At 38.1% G+C, this 14,536-nt stretch overlaps 1 protein-coding gene across 3 annotated transcripts in view; it reads right to left on the bottom strand.

Moving 5' to 3' along the window:
* pex14 (peroxisomal biogenesis factor 14) overlaps nt 1-14,536 on the bottom strand; it is a 213,854-nt gene that overhangs the window by 156,322 nt on the left and 42,996 nt on the right. The window contains exon 1 of one of the 3 annotated variants that reach the window (XM_069918488.1): nt 6,091-6,177. The exons of the other annotated variants lie outside the window; for them this stretch is intronic. Within the exon in view, the coding sequence (XP_069774589.1) occupies nt 6,091-6,162 (72 nt within the window). The 5' untranslated portion in view covers nt 6,163-6,177. Of the gene's footprint in view, nt 1-6,090; nt 6,178-14,536 lie in introns of those variants that run through there. 3 annotated transcript variants of the gene reach the window in all.

Genomic DNA, 14,536 nt, shown 5'->3' with positions numbered 1-14,536 from the left:
ATCGATTCGATGTACAAGTCAACCCTTGAAAAAAAAACAAAAAGGCGAATACAAGAGACTCAATTAGATTTTTATTGAAAACAACAATTAGAACCCTTCAAAATCACTCTCATCATCTGAAAACAACAGAACCTTTCAAAAATCATTCTCGCTATCAACATGAGAGCACATCCATACTCTCACTGTTTAAACAATCATCAGATGGGTCCCAGTCTGTATCTGATGAGGCAGTTTCAGCTTTGTCGTCAGTGTCCCACAATAAATCATCTTCCGTGCCATCAATTGCACAAGAGGTAACGCACTTTTTGAACAATTTTATCAGTCTCTACTTTGTCCCATGCCTTGAGCACGAAGTTACACATGAAATGATGCAGCATGCATTGCCCAACCTTTCGTAAACGACTTTTATGTATTCAACATCCACGTATTCCATTCCTCGCGTACATGGTTCAAGCAGACATCAAACCTCCCAGGATAACCACCAAGTAATATGTAGTGCTACTCTACTTTTAGTGTTCTCAGTTAAGTGGCTACAAAACATATCCCAGACCAGCAAACTCCTTTCTTTGCGTAAACCCCCGGCCGCCTGTTCCACACATTGTCTATCCAGAGGATTACACCGTTTTCATCCATCCACCCTTTTTCATGTTCTCATTTTATTTTGGGTGACCTTGTAGCAATCATGCCTCTGTTCACTGCAATGTGATTTTCAAATTCTGGCCAACGAGTGATTCCTTTTCTCAATGAACATTTCCTTTTTGGTATTTTTCTTAGTTTCTTCTTTCTTCCTCCAATCTTTTACCAAATTCTCATCCAGATCAAATTCTCTTGCAGCAGCGTAGTTGTTGGTTTTCTTGGTCATTTCTGACACTTCCAACTTAAAACTCACTTCATACTTACGTCACGAGTTGCAGTGTTGATTGTCCCACCATGATATCAATCACCTCCAGACAACGTGTGATCTTTCGAGGTTGACTTATACGTCAGTCAACGAGCCAACTGAGGCATCCTGAAAATCCTGCCAGATGTACCATAAATCCCATAAAATGAGGCTGAAAAATGGGGGGAAACTTGTTCACTGAACCATTAATGCAGAAGCAGAAGTTTCAACTCCACCATGGGAGCTGGGGAACTTGAATTCAGGTAATTAAACAAAATGGTGACGGCAGCAATGAAATGACAAAAGCATTACAAAAACTTATCTTCTTCAATGTACTATTTCAGGAAGAAAATATGCTAATCTTGCCCTGTGTGGCCTATGTGACTCCAGAATTCGAAATAGGCAAGTAAGGCACTCTGTCCAAGGGCAAATTACAGATAAGTAGTATATGCTGATCTTGTTAGCTATGCCTTATATACCTAACAAAAACATTACATCATTCCCAGGAAAAGTATAAATGTTTTTCTTTCAGCTACCCTTTTTCTCCTACCTTGCCATTCATCTAATTTGCACTTCTGATTCCCAAGTACAGAAGACAAGTTTAACACTGCAGACAAGTCACACCCCTACCTTACCCTAAGTGAAATTACTGGCTTCAAGCTCCATTCCTACACCAATACAAATCAACGGTCCCCAAAGAATTCCAACTCAAGGGAGTTCCTTGTTGCACGTCTGGGTCAGTTGTAAACTACTTGATAGATATTGATTTTCATGACAAGTCAACAACCCATTATCATTGCATCTATCAGCCTGGTAAAAGGCAAATAACATGGGCCTTGATTCTCTCTACTAACTCCGTCTGAAATTGCAGGAGCAGCAGAAAGCTCTTTGCTGGAAGAGTAGTTCACCTTCATATAGACTGCAGTAGCTGCCTCAAAGCTCCCACTCAACAGATGGAGGCCCTTGGCCTGTCAAATTCACGTAGGCTAATCCATTAGGTCCAAATCTCCTATTCTTTCCCTTCTGCTCTACAGTTTCAGATGCTGATCCAATTTACTTTCAAATGTACCAATCAAAGGCCATTGGCATAAAGCATCAAGTCTTTGATCTGCACAGAATGCTGCCTGAAATGCTTTCTTCTAGCACTTTTTATCTCAGATGTCCAGCATTTACATCTTTATTATTTCCAGTCACTTTAAAAGCCTTGTTTGATTTAGTTCCCACCACTCTTATAGGAAGTTCCAGAAGACAGCCAAACTCTGCGTAAGAAAGCTTTTCCAATATTTAAATATATTTATTTTAAATTTAAAGTATATTTAAATTTAGACATACAGCATGGTAACAGGTCCTTCTGGCCCACCAACCCATGCCACCCAATTGGCCTACAACACCCAGTACGTTTTGGAGGGTGGGAGGAAACCGGAGGCCCTGGGGAAAAACCCACACAGACATGGGAGAACATACAAACTCTTTACTGACAGCACGGGCTTTGAACCCCGGTCCCAATCACTGGTGCTGTAACAGCGTTGCGCTAACCGCTATGCCAACTGCCCTGCCCATATCTCCTGCATCTTTTTTTTCTCCCCCTCATTGCTTTAATGTTCAGCCTCCTTGTTCATAAACCATCCACAAACAGAAAGTTGCCAATCTGGAACGGGTCCTGGTTAGGGGAGAGCTCAGAAATGTAAAGATTTGGGCATGGGAGGAATTCTGTTTCCCCAGTGTTTAAATCAAGTTTGTTCACCGAGTGCCCAAAAGATCCTTGAGAAACCTTAAAGGTATAAAGTGACTACTGCCATCCCTCTTGAGAATTTCATTGTGTTTTGTTCCAGAATTAGCTGTAGGACCCCCATTCAAAATTTGCATTCCCAATGTAATGACATTATATTATGCAAACAGTACAAACAAGCAACCAGCAATTATTCCAAATTTGCAGCGTCAAATAAGACGACTTGATGTTGTTATTATAGAGAAACCTTTATCATTATGAAGAAGCTCTAGCACTTTGAAGTGCACTGCACTAGATCCCAGCATCTGCAGATTTTCTTGTTTACCTCATTTTAGATTCAGAGTTGTACAGCACATAAATGGGCCATTCAGCCCGCACACCCACACATCCATGTTAATCTTTCCCTCCCCCCCCCCAATCAGCATTAACCTTATTCCTATTTTAGGGCAGAATCTTTCTATGTTTTACTAATTCAAGTGTCTAAATGCCTCTTAAACATAGTCATTATATGCCAGATATTTTCATGGAAAATATTATCACTTCGAATTGTTGTTCACATTCCAGCTAGATTACTTTCCGAGAAGTACCTGACTAGCCTATTTTACCACTTGTACTATTCAGTTGTTTTGTAAACCATAATCGGTGTCCAAGAAACGTGCTTTCAGATTCAAGAATGTATTCAGATAGTAAAGTAAATTAGTGATTCAGACTCTCCTTCATTGATTAATCTAAACCTCCTCCACAAAACAATAAGATGGCAATACTAAGAGGTCATTCTACTTTTTCATTTGAATGGTTTGGCCTTGAGAGGAATAAAATTCAATATTTAAAATGGTTTAAAATTAAAGTACGTATGATTTAAATGAGCTATTTCAAATCATGCTTCATCAGCTTACCTGCATACTTCCAAATAATCAATACCATTCAATTTGTTTTTCACATGGTGCAGATGTGACTGGAGGGGGAGGGGGCAGGAAAGGTGGTTGGGAGTGTGGGTTGAATGCTGCACAAGTGTAATCTGGAAAGTATAATATACAAGCTCAAGGAGTTGGAAGGTAAAAATATTCCTAGAGTAGCGCTAATGTTCCATTATGAATATTCTATTAAGTGAATATTCCTAATTAGAGACCAACATTTTATGGCAAACAGATCAGTAATTCACTATTGTCAGAACTGAATGCACTTGCCATTGCTGAGGTTCTGTATTGGCTCATGCAGCATTGTTGAAACATTAATACTGAATAAGCTTCAACTCTGTTAGGAAATATCAATTTGCTTTTAGAATTGTCTTGTGGGGATAAGAAAGAAAAACTATTTTTCTTTCACTAACTGGAACTGCACAGCTTTTAAAGATTTTCTCGCAAAATGATTGGATTAATTTCCTTCACATACATCTCTGCCAAGGTTAGTCTGGAACAATTGACTCAGATTTTGCACTGAGAGCTCAAGTAACAAAAGTAGCAAAAAAAAAGTTTTTTTTCCCCCCTCCCTCATTTACAATAGTAAAGTACTAAAGAACATGTGTCAAGATTATTCCTGGATACAGCTCAGAAATAATGGTGGACATATTTTCAAGAATTCAAGATATACATTTTCTGCCCAATTCTTTCAATCCCCAAAAATGTCTAGTCAGTTTCTCCTTTCCCCCTTCCCCCAGCCCACCCACTTTTAAATGTACTTTCAATGTTCTCTGCACCAATCGACTTATTAATAACACCAAGTCATTTTATTCATTTGTTATTATTCCATTATCTGCTCCACAAGTTGACATCTCCAAAGAACTTGTAACTTTTTTGACCATAACTTCGGGCACATATCGATAAACAATTCAATACATGATTCTGCAACATCAAGAAATTTCATCTGTTTCTAAAATTTCAAGTAGGACTTTAAGCAGTAGTCTGCAAACACTGTGATTGAAGTTAACACAAAAATACTGGAGAAACTCGGCAAATCACGCAGCAGTTACACAAAACTCAAGTTGCAAAATCAGTCGGACTTTACTTTTTTCTGTCAAGATACAAGACTATTGGTGCAAAGAAGGAAAATGGAGGAATAAATTGGATGTTGAAAATTACTGTATCCATCAACTTCTTTTGGTTGAAATAATTTTTATAGCTCACTTAAAATAAAATTCATATTGCATAGAAATCCACACATCCAAGTTCTCTGCTTACAGTTTACATCATTCAAGTCCTCAGTTAGTTTGAGCATAATACAACAAGGCTATCAAACTGAAGTGTCAGCCTGGTTCCTCCCATTCCTGATGCTGCCAAACCTGCTGAATATATGTTTGCATTCCAAAATATAGCACTTGCTCTATCACGAGAATCAAATATCCTTCTGCCTGCCACTGCTTGTAAGTTTTCTGAAGCAATCAGCTACTCTAGAGACCTCACAAACATAACAACAGAATCTACATTTTATTTTCATAGAACAGAAGAAAACTTTTTTTAAAAATCCAGCAATTTCAGTGCTAACTGTTTTGGTGAATAGTCAAAAAGTGTGCAATTAATATGCACATTTCATTAAAACGCAGGAGAATTTTACGACCAGCTGCCTATTGACAATTATTAATTAATTACATAATCCTAGAATTCTCTGTTATCTTTGAACTTTACACATTTGGGAATTCATATTTGTTTAAATGTGACAAACTGCTTCAATGGTTTACCAATCAAATATATTAATACTGACAGTTAAAATACATCAGCACAAACCCAACTAGATTACTGATGGCTGATCTAAGGCATTTTTAAAATTTACTGATCAATTCTTGCAACTTCTAGTTATTATGAGCAACCAATAAGATGGAATCATATTTTAAGCTGGAAGAGGAGAACTTATTCCATGCAGTAGTATAGAGAGCTTAAATTGATTTAAAACGCTTTCAGATTTAGCTGAACATATTAGCATATTAAAGTCATCAAATTTTTATTTTTGTCTTAATATTTAATGTTTATTTTATAAATTAGTCATTACCATTTAAAAAGGAAATCCCTTTCAATTTAGCTGAGTGGATAAACTGGGTTTAAAACCAAACCACAGTGTGATTATCTTCTTCAGAAAAATTATCAAGAGTTCAAGGGAAGTCGATTCCAAATCTTGTAATCGACAAATACAACGTGCAGGAAAGAAGGAACCTTTCAAGGGTATTCTTGCACTGCATACAACTCAGTAAAATTGACAATTCATCTCTCCCCCTAAAAAAAGGAAACACAAGCTGACTATTCAACAATAAAGTCAAGCTTAGATGCCAGAGGCAGTTCTAAAAATTCCATAGATCAGATTATAAGAAAGCCATTAAAAGGTCACTTTCCAATGGATCAAGTATAATTGATTGAAAATGTTAACTGACAGCAAACTAAATATTTTTCCATCCAAGTAAGCTAATATGAATTTCATAGCACAGCATACCTGTCATCTCTGAAAAGACTGGCAATATCCTTAGCAAACTATTTTTTTTTTTTTTAAAAAGTACCTTTCCACAACTCAGAACGTCACAAGAAATGCAGATACTGCGATCTTCAGTAGCTCCGTCCGCAGCATCCATGTTGAGACACTCAACATTTTAGATTGGGACTCTTTGTCAAGACTCGGGGTGTTAGACATTGGACTGATGCATGCATGTAGTGGCTCAGACCAAGGTTCATCAGTAACATCTCGAGGGCAATTAGGAATAAGCATTTTTTAAATTTCCAGTTCCCTTCAACATTTTAGCGATATGGCTAAACCACAACTCAACTGTTGCCCAATTTAACTCAGCTCAGGGGATTGCCCATGCTTTGTTATTTAATGAGTAAAACACCCTGCCAACATCTACTTGAGTTGAAATGAAAAATCTGAAGACAAACTAGCCAAAGGTTTTATTGCCAAATCCTTAAAAGCTTCTGTTCAAAGCCAATACTACTAGGTCTAATTTTTACTCTGCAGATCAATAATGAACAAGTTACTAAAATTAACCTAACAAATAAAAAGTTCTGAAGTAATCTTTGCATTACTCAGGTATTACAGTGCAAAGGCATTATTCTGTGAGGCCTCGGAGGGAAAAAAAAACAATGGCGGGCATAGAATAAGAGTGGAGTAGCATAAGAAGTTGAGGTCCCTACAAATATCAACTATAAAAAAGTAATTATAACTTGTATGTAAAGTCCAAAAATGAGGAACCTAATCAACTGGTTCCCCCTACTACCCCCCACCCCCACCAAACCATGACTTAGCACATTTAGTGCAAAGCAATGCATTTGACAGGTTTTCATTATTTTATGTTTACATCAATGCAAAATGAGTAAGTTGCAAAGTCACAAATACAAGTGTAATTTAATTCAAAAGGAGATATGACATGATCACTCAGCCTGCAAGACCAATTCTAGTGGGGTGGGGGGGGGGGGGGGGGATCCTGCTCTGCAAAGAAGAGGAATAATGCACTAAGGCAGTTTGCTGGGGTGCACCAAATTTTTTTAAGAAAGTCATGAAACCCACCTATTCACTGCAGCTTCAAAAGTTTACTGGTTATACAATTCCCCACAAATCTCTTACAGAACCAAAATTCTACATTCCTTAATATAGTTAGTACAAATGTTACATCTTCCAACATCCAACTTTCCTTTCCACACATACTGCAGCAAAATTCCGCACTTTGTAATGAGTAATTGGTCAAGATATGTCAAGCAATGTATTTTGCATTATGATTCGGGAACCAGACTCAATAGCCTTCCAAACGCAATTTTGGGTGAACACCTGAAACTGAAAAAAGTCATATGCGGGGGAATTGTACTAATTCAGTTACATTATGTAACAATCACACTATTTACATGCTCAATAGCCTCCCTGTGCCACAATTTACTTAATTCTCCAATCTGAGTTGTTTGCACACATGACATTTTAGATTTTAAAAAATTCAACAGATCTTCTAATACACAATTGCCCTGTGCATGCTAAATTATTCCTTTATTATTCAAGTAAGAGAAATTTGAATCATTATATAAATTAGTCCTCCTGTACTGTACCTTTTCTCGAACTAAAATGTCTTTTGGAGTGAATAATGCATTGCATTGTGAAATACTGGCACTGTCTGGAACCCATGAAAACAATTTAATGGATGCAGTCAACAATGTTCAATGCATTATTGGTACTGCATTTACAGGTGCAAAACACCCATTTTAAAAACCATAACTCACAATTGTTATTCCTAATATTCTGGTCTTCTAACATGCTCTTTTTATTTTATTCATATGTAAGTATAATGCAATATTTGGTTTTGCTGTATTAGTTTGCTGATTTCCCTCGAGAGTGGTGGGCTGGATTAGATGGGCCCTCTGGACTTGGCACAAATATCTAAATAACTTCATGCTTTGTTCTATGTGACCAAAACTGGGAAACCATCTTTGTATAGTGGCAGGCAACTAAAACTAGGGACCGACCACTTTGTAAAAATTGCCTTTGTTCTTTTTCATCTTGTAATCGACCCACTGGGTATCAAATGTTAAATTCTCAGATATTGGTGCTGCTCAATAAAGACACTGAGTAGTTTAATATAGATTTTTTTTATTTAAAAGCCACATTAGAACACAATCCAACTTCAATAGTGTATTACAAACAAGTCTCACTTTAAAAGCAGTCCAAAGTCATGGCAATATTAAAAATCATTCATTTCTTGACCTAGAACTCCAGTTACATTTACTTGGAAATGGGTCAAGTTTAAAATATTCATAAAATACATGAAGCACAGAAACAAAACCCATGTTCCAAAATAAGGAAATATGAAAGCCAAATTACAAAACATCTTTTCACTGTGTAGATAATGCAGGAGATAATTGTTCTGATGCACAGGTTGCACAAGTTCCTTGGAAGTACCAATTTAAATTTGCTTCAATTCTTAAATTCAGTAAAAACCCTAGCATCTGGAATTCAAAAAAGCATCAGCCTCAAGCAACTGCAAAAAAAAATTGAGGAGAATCATTTTTTTTTTTAAATTAAGAATAAAATGATAGGTTAAAAAATATGCAAGTTTAAAATTGTAAAAGTAAAATGTTCCCTGATGAAGACGGGAGCAAATACACAGCCAGAAATGTGTCTTTGCCGAGCTTTGCTCATAGCAGCTGTTTGAATAAAGTTGTGAGAAAGAGCAATGGCGTCGCCCAGGAGGAAGAGCTGGTCGATGCCGCTTGCCATTGGGGTCACTCTCTTTAAATTTTTCCTTATCCCTGCTAAATAAAACTCGCCCTGGTCAGAGGCTTCATCTGTAAACTTGGGAGAAAGTGGGGATGATTATGTATAATGTTACTGTTCATCTTTTGGGCAACTCTGTGGAGGGATAGGAACCTGCAGATGCAGCAACAATTAAAGGTTTTCAAAGAATGTGAAAAAAGTTTTTTTATATTCATACAAGTAGATTTTGTTCAGTGTACCACAGTATATTTTTGCCTTTTAGACCGTTTATTCTTAATGCAGGTGTATTAGTTATGCATTGTAAGTGTCAAGCAACCGGAAAATACACCTACCCAGCATCTACCAATCCCCACAGGGGTCAGATACCAGCAGCTTTACTGTATGTATTAACAGCTTTCCCCTCACCAAGTAGGCCATCAACCAGCACAAAACAATGCAACAACGCATGGAAAAAAAAGGCTGAAACAACATTTATATCAAGGGGATTCCAGAGGAAGTTGGTTGAAATTGCAGAAAATAAAATATATTTTTAGTTGCGATGGAACTTTACATGCCTCGAATTTTTTTTAAATGTGCTGAAAATTATTGAGTTCTGTGATTCTATTTAGGAAGTTATTTTATTCCTTTTGGACCTGAAAATACCATGTCTTGAACGAATATCACTATCACAGCCTTTCCAGGCTTAATCATTTTTTGCTCTCACTAATAACCACCCAGGTAGTTGTTGCCATTCAAGTCAACGTCTGATATGAAATAATTACAGAGTGGAGTGCCTCTGCAGCATGGTTCTAATTCACCATGGGAATCTCCAGGTATAAACAGATATCATCTACTGCAGGAGAGCATGTAAATAAATTAACATCAAAAAAACTTACTCTCAAATCCCAAGAGGCTGTCAAAACAACTTCAAAAACCATATCTTCTTCCAGTGCCAAGCATTATGTTAGCAGGCACAGTTCTTTAAAAAGAATTCATAAAATACATTCAACCAGCAAGCATAAAAAACAAAGGTATGATTAGAAACCATCGTATCAGACTAAAAACAGGATAAACCCTTTTTAATAGACATCGATCACTGGGACATGATGACTTATTTTTGTTAACTGTATATTGGTAACGTGCAAATGGACCAGAAACTGATCAAGCTTTTCGTCATCTCCAGGGTTACAAGGTGTTCAAGGAGCAGGCAGCATATCATTTGGTTTATAAATGAAAGAATTAAACTCAAAGCATCCAACTAAACATTTCTTGTTTACTGTGAAATATTTATGATGGAAGCTATGATTATAGAGAATTCTCAGAGACGATCTGGAGTTGTTGGCCATTTCAAAGATATTCCAAATTTTAAAAAAATACATTGGGAACATTTAAATAACTGACCCAAATTCAAACTCATCATTCAAAACAAACTGAAATTCACTGTTGTTAAAACACAAAATGCTGGAGGAACTCAGCAGGTCTCGCCACGTCCATAAAATAGAAAGATATATATATATATATATATATATATAAACACCAATGTTTCGGCCTGAGCCCTTCTTCAAGGTGAGGCCAAAAAGCAGGCAGGTGCCTGAATAAATAGGCCAGGAAGGGAGGAAAGGGCAGGGGGAGGAAACACAGGCCAACAGACAAAAGGTGTCTGCCTGCTTTATGTCAATACTTTGAAGAAGGGCTCAAGCCTGAAAGGTTGGTTGTACGTCTTTACCTCTGCAAGGTCTGCTGAGTTCCTCCAGCATTTCTGTGTTTTTTAACTATAGTCACAGTGCCTGCAGATTTGTGTTTCACACAAAAATCAGCTTTCTTGTCAATTTTGTTTTTCATGTAAAGAAAACAAAACTAAATTGGAAGAGTTGCCTCTCTGACTCTTCTACGCTATTGGTGTTTAAAATTAAATAGCCTTAAAGGAGTCACCGAAAGTGTTTTACATCTATTAAGTTATTGTATTTACAACCTGCGAAAGGGGAAAAAAAACATTTGTGGTGTTCACTTGCGAGGAATTTGCTATCTACATGAGGGGGTGAAGTAAATATGCAGCTTTGCAGTGTCGTAGTTTCACTACCAATTGCCACAGTATCCGATTCGCATGGCACAATAGCAGCATCTAGTGGTGCTGTTGGTACAACAGAAGCTCCCTGCAGGAAGGCACAAGTGTAAGTCATACTATCAGGACTGGTGGAGAAGTTAAAATCCACACTGGACTTGAAGCCACGTGGAAAACTACATATAGTTCTAATAGTGTTCCATCATTATTAATTTATATCACCACACTTGGATAGCACAACACACAAAAGTGCTGGAGAAACTCAGCAGGTGACAGTATCAGATTTCAAATTTATTGTCAGAATACATACATGAAATCACATACAACCCTGAGATTCTTTTTCCTATGGGCAAGGCAGAATTTCCACTTATCTGTATCACAAAAAATTGTACACAAGCACACATGTAAACAAATGAAGAAATGTAAACAAACTGTGTGCAATACAGAGAGATATTTTTTTAAAATCAATAAAGTGCAAAAGTAAGAGTCCTTAAGTGAGTTCCTGATTGAGTTTGTTGTTGAGTCTGATGGTGAGTGGTAGCAGCTGTTCCTGAACCCGGTGACGTGAGTCTTGTGGCAGCTATTCCTCTTTTCCGATGGTAGTAGCGAGAACAGAGAGTGTGCTGGGTGGTGTGGATCCTTAATGATTGCTGCTGCTCTCCGACAGCAGCATTCTCTGTAGATATTTGTGATTGTGGGGAGGGTTTTGCCTGTAATGTCCTGGGCTGTCCACAGGGAGTCAAACACCATCAAGGTTTCGGGACTGGGTCCTTCTCCAGTACCCTACTGTTATGACATAGACCAACAACAATAGAAATTCACTAAGACAACAGTATCTTCAAAACAATCATTTTTATTAATAACTATTAATAGCACAAGACTTCTTAACTCTAAACTTAACCCCAGTATGCATAAGAGTGTGCACATGCGTGTGCATCTTTAGAAATCTTTTGTGTTGTAACTCAGTCTTTGATGCGTTGTTCAAAATTATGAAGTTGGCAAGGCACCAAGTATTCAGACTTCTCAAAACTCACAAATTACTGTAGAGTTGCTTTTAGAGAAATAGTTCTTCATGCGAATGACTTTTCACAAATTCTCCTCTCTTGTTTTTCACATGATGATTTCACCAACACAGGCAAGGAATAAATGAAGTAACCATTACAAATGGACATGCAGAACTACCCTCTCTTGACAAAGAGTCAAAGTAGCCAATTTCTTCCAAAGTCACTGGATTTTGTGTTTCTTCCGTCAAAGGGCATACAGCAAAGCAGTACCCCTCCCACTGAAGGTTACTGCATTTCTGACTTCAGATGAATCTGGTTCAATATTAGAGATGCTCTCTTGAACTGGTGTGATCACATGACATGACATCACCGCTGGCTCTTTTTCGAAAAACAACCCAGCAGTGGTTTCAGACTTCTCTACACAGTTCATAAAGCAAATGGCTCTGTTTACACAGGTGTCTTTCTGAGCAAACGTGCATTGTGTTCAGTATTTCTTTGGAACAATCATAACTCTTTTATGGCTGTTTATAACTTTCAGCTGAACAAAGATACAAGCTTCTTCACTTCCCACTTGACAGAGTCTCGGTATCTGCTTTGAAATTATGTAATGTTCTCTGTGTTTTCCCCATCCCATTTCCAAACCCATAAACCCCACTTTACTATTAAAATACAATTTTAACCTAAAGATTACATAATTCTGTAACACCCATCATCTGCAGACTCTGGTTTAACAGCTTTGGATAGCACCTCAAACAAGACTGTTGAAGACAAAACTAAAAGGATTATCAAGATTCAATTCACTGTCATGTAATGAAAGCAGTCATATTACATGAAATTGCTTTTGTCTGCTGTAAGGCAGACAGATTCACCATCAGCAGAAATTGCCTGAAGCACCTCATGCAGTCAGAGAAAGAGAAGCAAGAGAGAGATCCTCCCTAGAGTCACGGAGTGTCCATGGATTTGCCTCCAGAGCTCTCACAGCCTCTGCAGCCACACAGAGTCCAGTCCAAACCATTAGCAACCTGAGCTCTAGATTCAAACTTCGGATGCCAATAGGAACCCTTCAATGCCGGTGGCACTCTTGCATCCCAGTTCCAATACCTGGTAGCCCTTCAGCCAGTTTCGAGCCAGTCTCTCGCAGCCCACAGCCTCTGTGGGTTCCTCGCCTCAACACCAGCAAGCCGCTACCTTCAGCTGCAGAACTGGTCCGCTGCATGGTCACAGTCTCTTCTGCTTCTTGTCAGACGGGGGGTGGGGGTCTCCTGATTTCTGGTGCCCTGCGCCAGTGCTCCTCTTCCCTTACTGTACCCATTTCCATCAATAGTTGCTTTCACACTTGCATCCCACTAAATCAGCCATTCAGTGTCCAGGGATAGGAATGGGGGTTTGGTTTTTCACACTAAAGACACTTTTGACCACTCCTAATTGGGACACTGCACGCTTTCACACTTGCAAGGAGCCGTCACTGGGGTAAGGGCTGTTCAACCTTCTACTGGTGACGCCATGACACACCAAGTAATGGTGGACCTGCCCTAAATCCTGATCAATGTATTATGATCTTATATTTGAACAAAATTAATCATGCCTAATTATAACATAATTGGTGTTGTGCCAACCAATATGAACCTTTATAAGGGACCATGGGAAAGTGCTAGCAATGAATAGTAATACCTGACAATTTTTAAACAGCATGGGAAAGTTGGTCATGCTATAGCACACAATTCATACAGACCGTGGGAAAGTTGATAGCACTTTTGCATACAATTTAAACGGTGTGGGAACGTTGGTAGTGTTATCACACACAATATAGAAATACTGTGGGGGGGGGGGGGGGCAATGGCAGACCTGCTATCCCAGAATGCCATGCAGCAAAGAAAGGGCCGTATGCATGGCTGCATGCACAGAGCACTCGGAGGGGTTTCTCTGCTGCACAGTATTCTGGGAAGTCAGGACCGCCATCATTTTACCCACGGTCTTTATAAATTGTGCGCTATAGTGCTACCAACTTTCCGTCGCTGTTTAAAAATGGTCTGCTATTACTATTTATTTCCTCTCTTTCCTGCTCCAACTTTCCCACGGCAAAGTTCATACCTTCATTTTAATTTATTCTTCCTTCACATTCCTAAACTCATGCAAAAACTTGGGTAATTTCAATCTCAATGCAATTGCCCATTCTACATTTGCCTGAGTGCAACACCATTAATCCCCAGCATGAGACGACGTCATCTGATGCCGCCGTTGAGAATTTTTCTTTCACACTGGACACTTTAAAGGCTGGTTGGCCATTAATTCCTGCGACCACTTGTAAGTATGAAAGGGCCTATTCTTACACAAGCAACACTGAACAAAATTAAACAGTTCCACATTAGGGAATAAAATTTAAACATTTATTCAAATTCTAGATATTTGATTGAATAGGCCAGTAGTTACCAAAATCAAAACACTTCTATTATCACTTTTACTCAGCTTATGATTTGTAATTACATCCACAAGAAGCTTTCAGTGAAAACTTCACCAGATTTATGGAGTTTCATTTGACTATACCCTTTGACAGATACTTAATGTAAGCTTTAAAAAAAAAGCTCTGATTTTGAGTTCTCAGAATGTTCAGAATTCATGCTTAGAGGATAACAAGCTGATCCGTGTTTCTTCACGTTGAATCCAAGGAACAATGTTGCAACAAATAAAAATAAATTTTATGGCAAACCGAA

The sequence above is a fragment of the Narcine bancroftii genome, chromosome 2, assembly GCF_036971445.1.
Source record: "Narcine bancroftii isolate sNarBan1 chromosome 2, sNarBan1.hap1, whole genome shotgun sequence".
In the NCBI taxonomy this organism is placed as follows: Eukaryota; Metazoa; Chordata; class Chondrichthyes; order Torpediniformes; family Narcinidae; genus Narcine; species Narcine bancroftii.
The sequence above is the reverse complement of the archived record's forward strand: the minus strand, read 5'-3'. Positions and strand labels throughout refer to the sequence as shown.